Consider the following 12,884-nt stretch of genomic DNA (forward strand, 5'->3'; position numbering starts at 1 on the left):
AAGTTTCAAGAAAATGACACCACAACTTAATTTGACGTAATTCGTAGTACTTCACCTTAAAATGAAGATAGTATTCGTTCACACACAAATAAATTGACACTTCTTCAAAGTAACGGTATGTCAGATATTATTTACCAAAGTTTGGGCTGTAAACAGATCGGGATGTCCTATAACGATGTAGACCAAGAAGTTCAAAATAACAATGGGATGACTCCTGGTGACTGCGACGATATTTGACATCAAATGCAACGAGCAGTGTCAGCGTCCAGCTCTCCCTGCATCGGGCAACACACTCAGAATCTGCACAACTGTTCATCACAGTTGCAGTCATCGCAAGTCTGGATTATTTTAAAAACTGCTTGTTTTCTGGTACAATTAACGTCCAAATTATCCATCAAAATTAGATCCTGTAACTTCACTGTGCCACCCACCACTGAATGTCGCGACGGTATGCGGTACAGAATAAGACAAATCTATTTTTAGTGTGCCAAAAAAGCCAGGACTATTGTTCTTATGTAAATTTACGAAAAAAATTGTTACTTTTTTCTTTTGATTTGAACTCTTGACCCATTTCTGTGTGAGTGCAGCAGGTATTTTTGACAAGTATCGTTCGTGTTGCATGCGAATAAAATGCAATGTCGATATGGACGTAATGCGTATTTATCGTAGGATACTGTGTACGGAATCCCAACTTATAAAAATGCTCGGTCTCGGGCGCAGAATTTCCCACGTTCGATCTCTCAGACGTCCGTTTTCTGCATTTGGCGCTTACAGTGATGAAAATACCCAAGTAAGACAACCAATACACGCAAGTTGATATAATATAATAGCAATAACCCCTTCGCAGGATGGTATACACTCGATCTTGGTACAATTCGCTCCATATAGCACTCGCCTATCGGCTCGTGCTATATGTCGCGCATTGTACCAAAATCGAGTGTATACCATCCTGCGAAGGGGGTTATTGCTTATATATATATATATATATATTATATATATATATATATATATATATATATATATATATATATATATATATATATATATATATATATATATATATATACAATTATACCACCCAAAATTGAACATAAGGATCTACTGAAAGAGTTGTATGATGTAGTTGACTTTGTATTTAAGGGTGGAGCTAAACGGTATATGGAGTTTTCTTCTTAAGGCATTTTGGTGGTAAGATAAACAAAGCTATAATTGTTTTTCTCAAGCATCACTAAAATCTGCCACAGAACATCTCATAATACAAAGCTAGTTCCAGATAGCCAACAGAGTGCTTTTACAAACCATACTCGGGTATGTTAATGCATGGGCATAGGCTTAGGGCCTACATACATGTAAAATCGGTTTGAACATACTTTTTCATCAGACCTGGTCAGAAAATTGTGAAAATTGCCGAAATATGTCTCGCATTTGATTAAGTTGAAATTTATCATAATATGTTACCTATGTCAGGTCACGTGACCAGAATCTGTTATTTTCCCGCCAAAATTGTATATTGCAAATAACTGAATATTCCAACTGCTCAACATCAAAATATTTAAAATATTATGACCAATTAATGTTAAATGGGATGGGAACCTGTGTTAGAACTAGTGGCAGATGCAAAATTATTGAATTTTGAATAACATTTCTTCACAAAAAACAACAAATACAATTTTTGACGTTTACATGAATATTTGAATATCAGAAAAGAGTATAGATAGAGTTTCATGAGTGCCATGTATTTTTGAAAGAATATGATAGATGTTGTTTCCAAAAGTGCAGAGAAAATCAAGAAAATTTAACGGGTTACGGTTGGAATATTAAAATAATAAAGACGTAAATTTTGGTGGGAAAATATCAGATTTGGTCACGTGACTCAACTTATCATTATTTAGGCAGACATTTTTTTAAAGAATTTAATAATTCCAATAATTAGGCCAAATATCAATTGAATCTGGTGGTTTTTAAAGATAATTGATCATTTTCTTACTTTTGGGCTTGATGGGTACAAACACCCATGCAATAACTTACTTGAGTAGGCATTCCTATGGGTATTGACCAAGCGCCATTCAGGGCAAATTTATATCTACACAGGCATGAGTATAGATTCATGTCAAAACTCATTCATAGCTCGTGCTCGGAAATTTGATGGATGCGCATGACTCATCGATGACAAATGTATCCTAAATGATTTCACAACAAAACAGAGCAGGTGAAAACTTTTCTCTCTCCAGGCCATGAGCTCCAGAATGAATCTCCACAATATAAAATTGTAAAGAGAATTGAGAGAATTGAGATTGAGAGTCCGATTGTCTGTCCCCCAGGTGAATTAACAAAATTTATAGATTAATAACAATGATTAGACAAAATAAATGATATAGCCGAACATAATCCAAAGTAAAATCGTACCTTTACATTTTCAAAACAGGTTGAAAAGACAACGATAGTGGGATTCACCCTCATGTTCAAACGTGGCTGTATTGCCAGTGTTAGGCTACCATGAAAGTCAAATTAATATGCCATGCTCGCCCAACAGGAAACGCAATTGCCTACTTTAAAGTTGAAAATGAAAATGCAAGTGTTTGACAGTTTCAAAATCGTATGTTTGTGACATAATGAACATTTTTGTATGCATGCGTTGTAGATTTGTTGTAGGTCATTGGCACATTTTATTCTCTTTCTTCTGTTTCCTGAAAATTTGCAAAAAATTCTGATTGATAGTCTAAACTTGACTCCCTGAAAGTAAACTATTAGAGAGTTTGAACCTTACTATGTCACTAATTCTGCGATGGATAATCCAATTTATGGCATTTTAGGGTCAATTATTTTCAAGAATAAAAGAGAATTATCTCTGATAGTTGGCTTTTGTAACTTTAATTTGGATACTATTAATTTAGACGAGTAGAGCAAGAAGGTATGTAGTGGGCGGACGTACCAGATATCGCCATAGCCATCATAAAATAGATCACTTTCGATGTAAAAAGTTCTCGTAAATCCTGGTAACAAATATAGAAGTAAAAGATTGCATGTAATAAATATTGTCTTGTCAATTAAAATTTGACAATACCTACTATTTCTCACCTGATGAAAATGGTGTTTTGCCTGAATAATTTTTGTAAACAATATTAAACACGTTTGGAACTACTTTGGGATGATTGGATAGTGAACTAATGTCGTTTTCACCCGCAAATGTAAGCTCATCTGCTTTTTTAAAAGCTATATACTTGTCTTTTATGAGTAATTTGTAATATTGCAACATTCAGTGACAGGGCACCGAACGCTTTTGAAAAATTTGAAAAAGATGAAAATCCAATTATCCCAAATTAGTTACAATCGTGTTACATGGCATCACAAACCAAATCACGTTCATGGAAATTTGAACTACTATTACTGTCTAATGTTGTGAATATCTCCTTTTGTTTCTCTATTTGAGTTTCAGTGTCCTATTCTTTGAACAATGCTACCAAAAAATATAGAAATACAGAGTATCCAACGCATCAACGCAACTTGTGAACATGTAATGTTCACGTAATAACGGAATTTAGTCAGAACCAGAATTTATTTTTCGATGACAAAATAGCATACAATATGTAATTCGTTGTGTTACCTTGGCAAATAGTTTGATTAAAACATTCAATACGGAGAAGAATAGGAAAGTGTAGTTAAACGATAATGTACCCTCCCGGGCCATAATGGAGTGCAAAATTTGCTTGAGTCCATTATGGACCATTGGGGTATATTATTGCTATTAGTTTATAGTTTTGTCAATACCAGTGAATTTGTAGATGTAGAAAATATCTGGAACCATAATGCGGTCACTTGGAATTCCATTAAATCAGATAAATTTATTGAAACCCTTTTCTGAGCACAGTCTTTTCCAATTAAATTATCATTGTACTAGAAATTCCAATATTCTTGACCTGATTTGCGCTAATGACACAGGCGTGTCAGTCAGCGTGTGTGAGGCGGCTGTGCAATCAGATCATCTGCCGCTAGAATGCCATCTCTCATGTAAAGTTGACAAAGGTGTAAAGTCTGCTGATAATTTGTCTTTAATTATAGAAAGGCTGATTTTGATCATCTTAGAAAGCAGCTGCAATTGATTCCCTGGAATATCTTAAATTCATTCGAGGTAGAAGACTGCGTGCAGATCTTCTATGATTTTCTGTACGCAGCAATCAAAGATAGCGTTCCTATCTCCAGAATTCGTTCACGTAAATACCCACAATGGTACACGACTGATATGATTCTCTTGCTGCGCGAGAAAAGTAAAGCTCATTCCCGTTTTAAACGTACAGGCAAGCATTCTGACTACCTGACCTTTTCTCGTTTACGTGCCCAATTCAAAGATCTACAGCGTGCTACTTATGCTGAGTTTATCAACAACATTCAGGTGTCGATTATCGATAATTCTAAACGCTTTTGGTCATTTGTTAAATGCAAACGTAAATGTTCTTCTTTCCCCTCAACTTTATGTTACAACGGTTCTCAATGTTCGACCATCGATGATATCACGGATATGTTCCGTTGTTATTTTTTGAGTACATATTGTGCAGATTCTGATCTTACCGATGTCCCATCTTGTCAGGTTTTCAAAAATGACACTTTTAGTAATTTGCACTTTACAGTTGACGAAGTTTCTAGGGCTCTGAAGACGGTCGATTGTAGTAAGGCATGCGGCCCAGACAAAATTCCGCCCACAATTTTATTACAGTGCACAGATGAGTTAAGTGTCCCGCTCTGCATTATTTTTAATAAGTCTCTCAATGCTGGCTATTTTCCGTCAGCCTTTAAAATCGCGAATGTTGTTCCGATTTTTAAGTCTGGTGCTAGAAACGATGTCACAAACTATAGACCTATATCTCTTTTGCCACTTTTTAGCAGGATTTTTGAGGGTTTAGTTCATAAGTATATTTACAATCACGTTAAAAGTACTATTCACGATTCTCAGCATGGGTTTCTTCCGCGCAGATCAACAGCCACTAATCTTCTGTCATACAACAAGTTTATTACTGAGGCTGTTTCCACTGGTCTTCAAGTAGATACCATTTACACCGATTTTTCAAAAGCTTTCGATTCAGTTAATCATCAGCTTTTGGTTCACAAATTAAATTATTACGGCATACATGGAAACCTACTCTCTGGTTTTATCGTACCTAGAGGGTAGGAGACAAAGGGTTGTCATCGGTGGGCACGAGTCTGCGGAGATGTGTGTTCCCTCTGGTGTTCCTCAAGGCTCACTACTGGGTCCGCTTTTATTTATTTTATATATCAATGACCTGCCCATGTCTATCCATCATTCGACCATGTTTCTGTATGCCGATGATTCGAAATTTTCTCGGATCATCAAAACTGAATCGGATTGCAGACTATTGCAATCAGATATCTCTCTTGTTGGTAATTGGTGCAAAGCATGGAAAGTTAAACTAAATCTTAAAAAATGTTGTGTTATTTCATTCTCCAACAAGCGTATTCCAGTTCATTCCAATTATAAGCTTTATAAGCAATCAATCACACGTGTTGATGTCATCAAGGATCTTGGTGTTTATTTCTCCAAAAATCTAAGCTTTGTACATCACATCAATTGCACAATCAAAAGAGCACATCAATTGGTCGGTTTTATTAAACGGACTTGCTGCGACTTCACTAATACCACTGCCATCAAAAGTATTTACATTGCACTTGTTAGGAGTATCCTTGAGTATTGTTCAGTAGTGTGGTCTCCACACCAGAAGTCGTACATTGACAAAATTGAACGAGTTCAGAAGAATTTATTAAATTTCTTTGTTTTAAGGAGGGTGTGGAGTATAATGTTGATAATTATTTTACATTATGTTCTTATTTTAAACTTTCGCCTCTTTTTATTCGTCGTCAAGTTTTAGATCTTTGTTTTATTCACAAGTGTGTCAATTTCATTACCGATTGTCCAGATATTAATAGCTCCTTCACTTTCTTTGTGCCCCCAAGGCGTCTCAGGTCTTCTGACCTTTTCCGGATTCCAATCACCGCGTTAACCTGTCTAAATATTGTTTTTCGTCTCGGGCAATGTCACTTTTAAATAGTGTCTATCGTTTTGATATTGATTTGTTTACCAGTCTTAGTGCTTTTAAAACACAAGTGTCATCTGTTTTATTATCTCTTGCTGATAGTCATTTTACTACCGAGAGTTTTTGATGTTTGTCAGTCTCTGTTGTTACTGTTTAGTGCCTTTTTTAAATTAGTTTCTGCATGTTGTAATTTGTCTTTTTCATATGTTAATTTTTCTCTGTTTGCATCCAGTTATTGGGCTATGCCTGTTGGATGTCAGAATGAATAAATAAATAAATAATAAATAAATAAATAAATAAATAAATAAGATACATTACCAGTAATAATCTGAGGGTATTACGTCACAAGTTTCACCGGAACTGAAAAAACTATAATGTAGGCCTAATCGTTTTATAAACAACAATAACAGAAGTATATCGAATGAACAGCTGTTCACCCTTTATTGTACTTTCATTCATCATTAAACATATTTCAGAATGCAAATGATGAATTTATATGTATGAAAAAGTTATCCGAGGACATCCCAATATTGTCATTATATTATAGCTTTGTCAATACCAGTGAATTCTGTGACGTCATCCACCGGATTAGTACTGATGATGTATCCGATTATCCAGTATTGAGGCCCCAGATGTTTTCTACATCTAGATATTCACTGGCATTGCCATAAGTACAAAATAATTGTACCCCCTCCCAACCCATAATTGACTCAAGTAAACTTTGCACTCCATAATGTACTCGGCTTCGCCTCATACATTATGTTTTGCAAAGTTTGCTTTCGTCCATTATGAGCTGGGAGGGCTATGTTTATCAAAAGCGCCGATAATATTCTTGTAGCTTGTCCTATAGTAACTCTATTGAATAATTTCCCAAGTTTGACATTTGTATCATTTTTATTCCTCAGTAAACTGTAGCAACAATGGTGAAATTCATAGGGTTATTATACTGAGAGTGTTTAAGCCTCCATTATGTCTTTGTGACAATAGCAATTAACTACAGCAGATGTGAACCGGACATCGATTTCTGTAAATATTTACGCATACAAGAACAAGAATTAGAAAATCACATAGGAACACTACTTTTTAATGGTTTCACACAAAAATTGTTGAGTTTAAGATAACATTTTGCTTTTTCCCATAATACTGTGTGGTTTTGTTATATACTTTGTTATAACACCAAAAATATCTTTACATTATTATAATATGCTTGCTAGCTGGAATCCGGCAATGTGATTAGCTTGAACTGGGCTTAATATTCTCAACAAGAAGACCTGCGCATTAAGTAACAATTTTGAGCTCGCGCAAATTTCCAACTCCAGCCCAACGCTGTCGAACTAGTCTACGGCTTGACATATTGATTTGATTAGTCTGGTGTAGCTCGATGAACCCAGAAATGAAGAGTTTGTTTAAGCAGCGACGGCGATGTTAACAGGACATAAAATTCTTTTTGAGCGTCAATGTGTAATCGCGAGTTGATGCGTTGTAATACCGTATGGAATCAACTGTGCACGCGCGAGTGTTCTGAAACGTTCTAGAGTTTGTGTTGAGGCTGGGCTCCCGAACCCTCTTTCCAATTTCAGTGCTAAATAATGACATTGTCCACTTGTATTAACTTGAAAAAATATCATAATGAGGTTATAAACGGTACGCTCGGGTATTTGGTTGCAGATATAAGACGGCTGGGGGTGAATACTAGCATATTTGGCGTGAAATAATCACTGAGCCAATTTCCCGCCAAATATGCTAATTTTCACCCCTGTGGTCTTAGACCTGTATCCCAAAACTAAATACCCGAGCGCACCGTTTACAACTTATAATTATGGCTTTATTTGACTGTATCCTTAATGGTTACATTTGAAAATTTAACATTGAAAACACAATTTCGTGACATTGAAAAGCAAGATTTGAAAGAAAACACCTGCTAATGTATTTTGAGGAAACAATGACAAAATATTGCAGCACGGAAGCATCTACCAATAAGTCAAGCACATATACCGTTAAGCAAATATACCGTTAAAACGTTATTTTGTATTATGTTATGTTAAATGAATCAGCAAAAAAACTAAATGAGCGAAACCCAAAATATTTGAGCAGGTTTTAGAAGAAAATCCATGTATGTTAAACTGCTCAAGAACTCTGTCGTTTGTACAAAATAGATTGATTGAAAGGTAAACATAAAACTGTAAATTACACCATTTGACAATGCAAAATGTTGAAATTGAGACTAAATATTTATTTATGGAAATATTTCATTTGACGGAAATTTGATTAAAAATAAATTTAATGGAATAAGCCTACTTTACGCCCTCCCAACACCAAGCGGTCCTTACATCATGTAAAAGCGCCAATGTGTGAAGACAGAAGTGTACATTGAATTAGTCGAATTTTCTGTCTTTGAATATAAGGCAATAAAATTGCAAAAACCGTATCGGATATGTTATGATTTAACAACAATCCTCTAAAACCGCCTTCCCGAATCTAATATGTGGAACAAGAGTAAAACAGTGGTTAAAGCCTGTTTACGAAGAATTCAAGCCCTTACAGCTAGGTCTTCCATTCAGAACAAACACTAAACAATGCCCGGCAAGATACACAGAAGGGTACGAAGTGAAATAGAAGACGAGTCACGAGGAACGACAAATGTAAGCGGAGAATTTTCAATATGATGGCCCCTCAGCGTCACAGATAATTGATGCGTGCCTTTCATCTTTGGTGTAAATGTCAAGTAATGAGTGACATTCCTTTCGGAAGATTTAATTACTCTTATATGTGACTCTAGCGATCGAGGATCTTGAAGAACAGCTTTTAATTCATCTGTGCAGTGCCTCACACTTTCCCCTGCGGAGTTTTTTACGTTGACGGTAAAACACATAATTTTCCCGACCCTTTTCACCTTTTTCGATTATATCCAATTTCCAAACGGGATTTTCTTGGCAATGATGGGAAAACTAATTCTACATGCCCCCGTTCATTGAAGACGAGAGAGTCTAGAACATCATGTTTTTCTGGTTGAAAGTCACAGGGCTTCGACAGCGCGTTTTTGACAATGCTCACAGCGCCCTCACCAGCTCTTATGAACTGTCCATCGTTTTCCTTCATAAACACATTTTCCACATGTCGAATTGCCCGCTGAATTTCCTCTTCTGATTGTTTAAGTTTTTCTAACTCGGTTTCTATATTCGCTTTTATCTCATCATATGATTGGTGAGTTTATAAAGACATTCCCTGGACGCGCCATCCTTATCGCAAATCAAATTTAGTAAACTCTCTTTTCGATCTGCGAACTGTTGTTCTAGCTTTTCAGAGCACTGCACTGCACTATTGATGCTGTCTGCGACTTCATCACGTTTTATGTGCAACTTGTCGTAACGTGACTTAAGTTCTGTATACAAGGAATTTGCAGCATCTTTTAGAAAAGTTACTGTGTGATATATGTGGCCATTATTCATTTTACAATCCTCACAGATCAGAATTTTACACGTTTCGCAATATAACCCAATTTTTTTTTATGTAACTCACAATCTGAATTTTGATCACTTATCTGTTTGAATACCGCACAAATGACGTCTCTGATGTCAGTGATATTCCTGCGTGTTTCGAGTATTTCATTGCAGTATCTCTCCTCCAACTCCCTGTCCATACTTTCTGTTTTAAGTCTTCGGATATCCCTCTCTTTCGCCCCGAGGCGTACCAAAGCATCGCTGATTTCGCTCCATCGCCGTTCAACTCAGAATCTGAAATGTCCGTACTGACGCTGTGGTTCAGATCATTTCTACTCTGTTTTATTCGCACAATGTCTGCCGCAGTGCTGCGATCTGTCATACTCGGCTGCCTGCCCCATCCAGTGCGGGGCTTTTTCAGGGAGCATACATTCCTAAATAGGATAATCAATAAGGTGATGTCGAAGTTTGCTGATGATACTGAATGAAGTGGTGTAGGGTACAACTTGTACCATTCCTTGTGACTTATGATATGTGCTTTACTCAAAAGGTGTAGCAGCGTCTGCTTGTTTTTGCGTTTTCCGAGACATGAAGCTAGTGTTGGTGGTGGAACGAATCTGTCAAACAACTCCCTCAGAGTCTTTTTACCGCCTTCCATGATTAATCGACACAAACGTGCATAGTTTGTTCTGTTCCTTGTTGTTGTTAACTCCGCAGAGAGGTCAATTGAAGACGCCATTTTGAAAGGTCAAGAACCCTGACATCCAATGTCAACCTACTGTGTACTGTGCCTGTAACCAGAGCAATTTTTCTTCGAATATATCTGATACGGTAGAATTGTCACTTCTGGTCACGTTCATCAACACCGTCTAACGAGGCTTAAAACAGACCACTTGCGGCTCGGAAAGTCCCTCTTCTGTAAAGTATGGAGTTTATTTGTACCTCAAAGGTTAAAGTCTCCTTGACCGCCAAACTGCTCTAAGGTAGATCATCTACGTGTCAGTTTTTAGCTGCTCGTTTGGCTATAACACCGAATAGTTTACGAGTATCAAATATCGGAAAGGATGGTTAGAGAAACGGTTCATTTGTAAATGCAAATTTCCGTCGGCGCATTTTGGGTCCACCACACCATTATTTCCTCAAGTTGTAAGTAGGAGAGTTGAAAAGGGGAATCCCCATTTGCAATCCCACAATGCTCTAGGTAAACTGCATCGAAACGTTTTTCGCATACTGATATAATGTAATAACACAATCTGAGATAAACAGTATCAGAAAACAACCCTGAAAAAACGACGACTGATGAGACTCAAAGAACAAAAGAGTTTGAAGTAATACACAGTACATCAAACCGCTGTATTTAAAACTCCGTGCTATGCCAGAAATACAGCAGTTTTGATCCAAGACAAAGCGATTTAGATTAAAGAAATTCTTCACTCTTTGTCTCTCTTTCTCATCGCATAGTGATAGTGATTCCGCCCTAAACGATGGTATAAAGTGAAGTGATGCCGCCTGCAACTAGAATGCATCTCGGCTCCAGGGACATATATTCGAACCCTAAAACTTTTCCAATATTCTTTTGACCTACCACTTGCTGGGCCTTATTTTGAAGCTTTGGGTTTTTAGCGTTTAACTTGTGCTCCAGAATGAACCTCCATAATATACAATTGTAAAAAGATTGAGAGTCCGATTGTCTGTCCCCGAGGCGAATTAACAAAATTTATAGATTAATAACAATGATTAGACAAAATAAATGATATAGCCGAACATAATCCAAAGTAAAATCGTACCTTTACATTTTCAAAACAGGTTGAAAAGACAACGATAGTGGGCTTCACTCTGATGTTCAAACGTGGCTGTATTGCCAAGTGTGTGGAGGACGATGCATGCAACGGTATGATAATGAGCGGAAAGTGTATCAGATGCTGTGATCATAATTACTGCAATGCCGACTTGGGTTTGTCTGCAGCTCCTCAAGTCAGAGCAAGTGTTTTACTTTCCTTTGTCGCCTTTATTCTGGTTCTTATCCATCTACATTGAACTGTTGGAATGCGAATCATCGGGAATTTTATCGTTACGGGGACGCATCAAGATCTGCGCCATGAAGAGCGCTCAGTACTAATGGTAATCTGAAAAGAGCGCCATCACAGGAAAGTCAAGTTAATATGCCATGCTCCACCCAACAGGAAACGCAGTTGCCTACTTTAAAGTTGAAAATGAAAATGCAAATGTTTGACAGTTTCAAAATCGTATGTTTGTGACATAATGAACATTTTTGTACGCATGCGTTGTAGATTTGTTTGTAGGTGATTGGCACATTTTATTCTCCTTCTTCTGTTTCCTGAAAATTTCAAAACAATTCTGATTTACAGTCTAAAGTTGACTCCCTGAAAGTATAGAGTGTTTGCACTTTACCATGTCACTAATTCTACGACGGATAATCAATTTCTGACATTTTAAGGCCAACTGTGTTCTCTTAATAAAAAAGAATGAACTCTCTGAAAGTTGGGTTTTTGTGACTTTAATTTGGGTACTAATAATTTAGACGAATAGACGAATAGAGCAACAAGGGATATAGCTGGATGTTCCGATCGATTCTCATTGATGTCAACTGTACATGTTGAAAAGTGTTCATTCATCCCTTCTTTTTTGCGGGGCAAACATCTTTGGTTATACATTTACTGTCGTCGTGCATGGTTAGCTCGTTTTATACGTCATCAAAGCTTGGTTTGTACAACCGCATTTCGTGTGAAGGGTCTATAGTTTTCGATAAGACAAATGGCTCTGTGAAAGTTTTCCGGGAGATCTGTTTCCGTTCTCGCTTCTTTTCGAACTTCAGCATCAGCAGAAACGAGCAACGGTAAGTGAACGGAGATTTGCATTTGACAATGAACACTGAATCCTTCATCATTTACGACAATTAGGATAGACCTGGTTAATTGAAAAGAACATTTCATAATGATACAGAAAAATGTTTTTTTATTCACAATTTTATCATAGACTCCCATGTATAGTGGATGAACATTTTGGTGAAATTCTAAAGTCAATTTTTTGTCCACATGCCAGTTGTAACAACCCTATTCCAATTAAGTACTTTTATGTCAGTTATCAAATATCTATAAATGCATAGATATAATTTTGTATTGAAAAAGTGTTACATAGTTTTCTCATAGACTACCATGTACAGTGCATATCATCAGCTGATTTAATCTAAATATCAAAATTTTGTACATACACGTTTGCGCAAAAATATTGCGATCCACCTGTAATTTCTGTCCAATCCCTTTGTGTGTGCAGCTTTACGCAAGCAAAATGGGGGGGGGGGGGTCATGATTTTTTTTACATCTTGAAGGGGGGTCATCAATTTTTTGGTGCAATGGGTAGGAGGGTTCACTTATTTTGA

At 36.7% G+C, this 12,884-nt stretch overlaps 1 protein-coding gene across 2 annotated transcripts in view; it reads left to right on the plus strand.

Annotated features, from left to right (window-relative positions):
• The window catches only part of LOC139124831 (uncharacterized), a 29,006-nt gene extending 17,021 nt beyond the window's left edge, over positions 1-11,985 (plus strand). Inside the window, exon 4 of one of the 2 annotated variants that reach the window (XR_011550052.1) lies at positions 2,426-2,483. Coding sequence is in view for 1 of the 2 variants with exons in the window: in XM_070690944.1 (XP_070547045.1) it covers positions 11,291-11,521 (231 nt within the window). In the remaining variant the exon portion in view is untranslated. Of the gene's footprint in view, positions 1-2,425; positions 2,484-11,290 lie in introns of those variants that run through there. The other variant, XM_070690944.1, reaches the window with a different exon arrangement.
• Positions 11,986-12,884: the final 899 nt, after the last annotated feature.

The sequence above is a fragment of the Ptychodera flava genome (assembly GCF_041260155.1).
Source record: "Ptychodera flava strain L36383 chromosome 23 unlocalized genomic scaffold, AS_Pfla_20210202 Scaffold_24__1_contigs__length_23054250_pilon, whole genome shotgun sequence".
In the NCBI taxonomy this organism is placed as follows: Eukaryota; Metazoa; Hemichordata; class Enteropneusta; family Ptychoderidae; genus Ptychodera; species Ptychodera flava.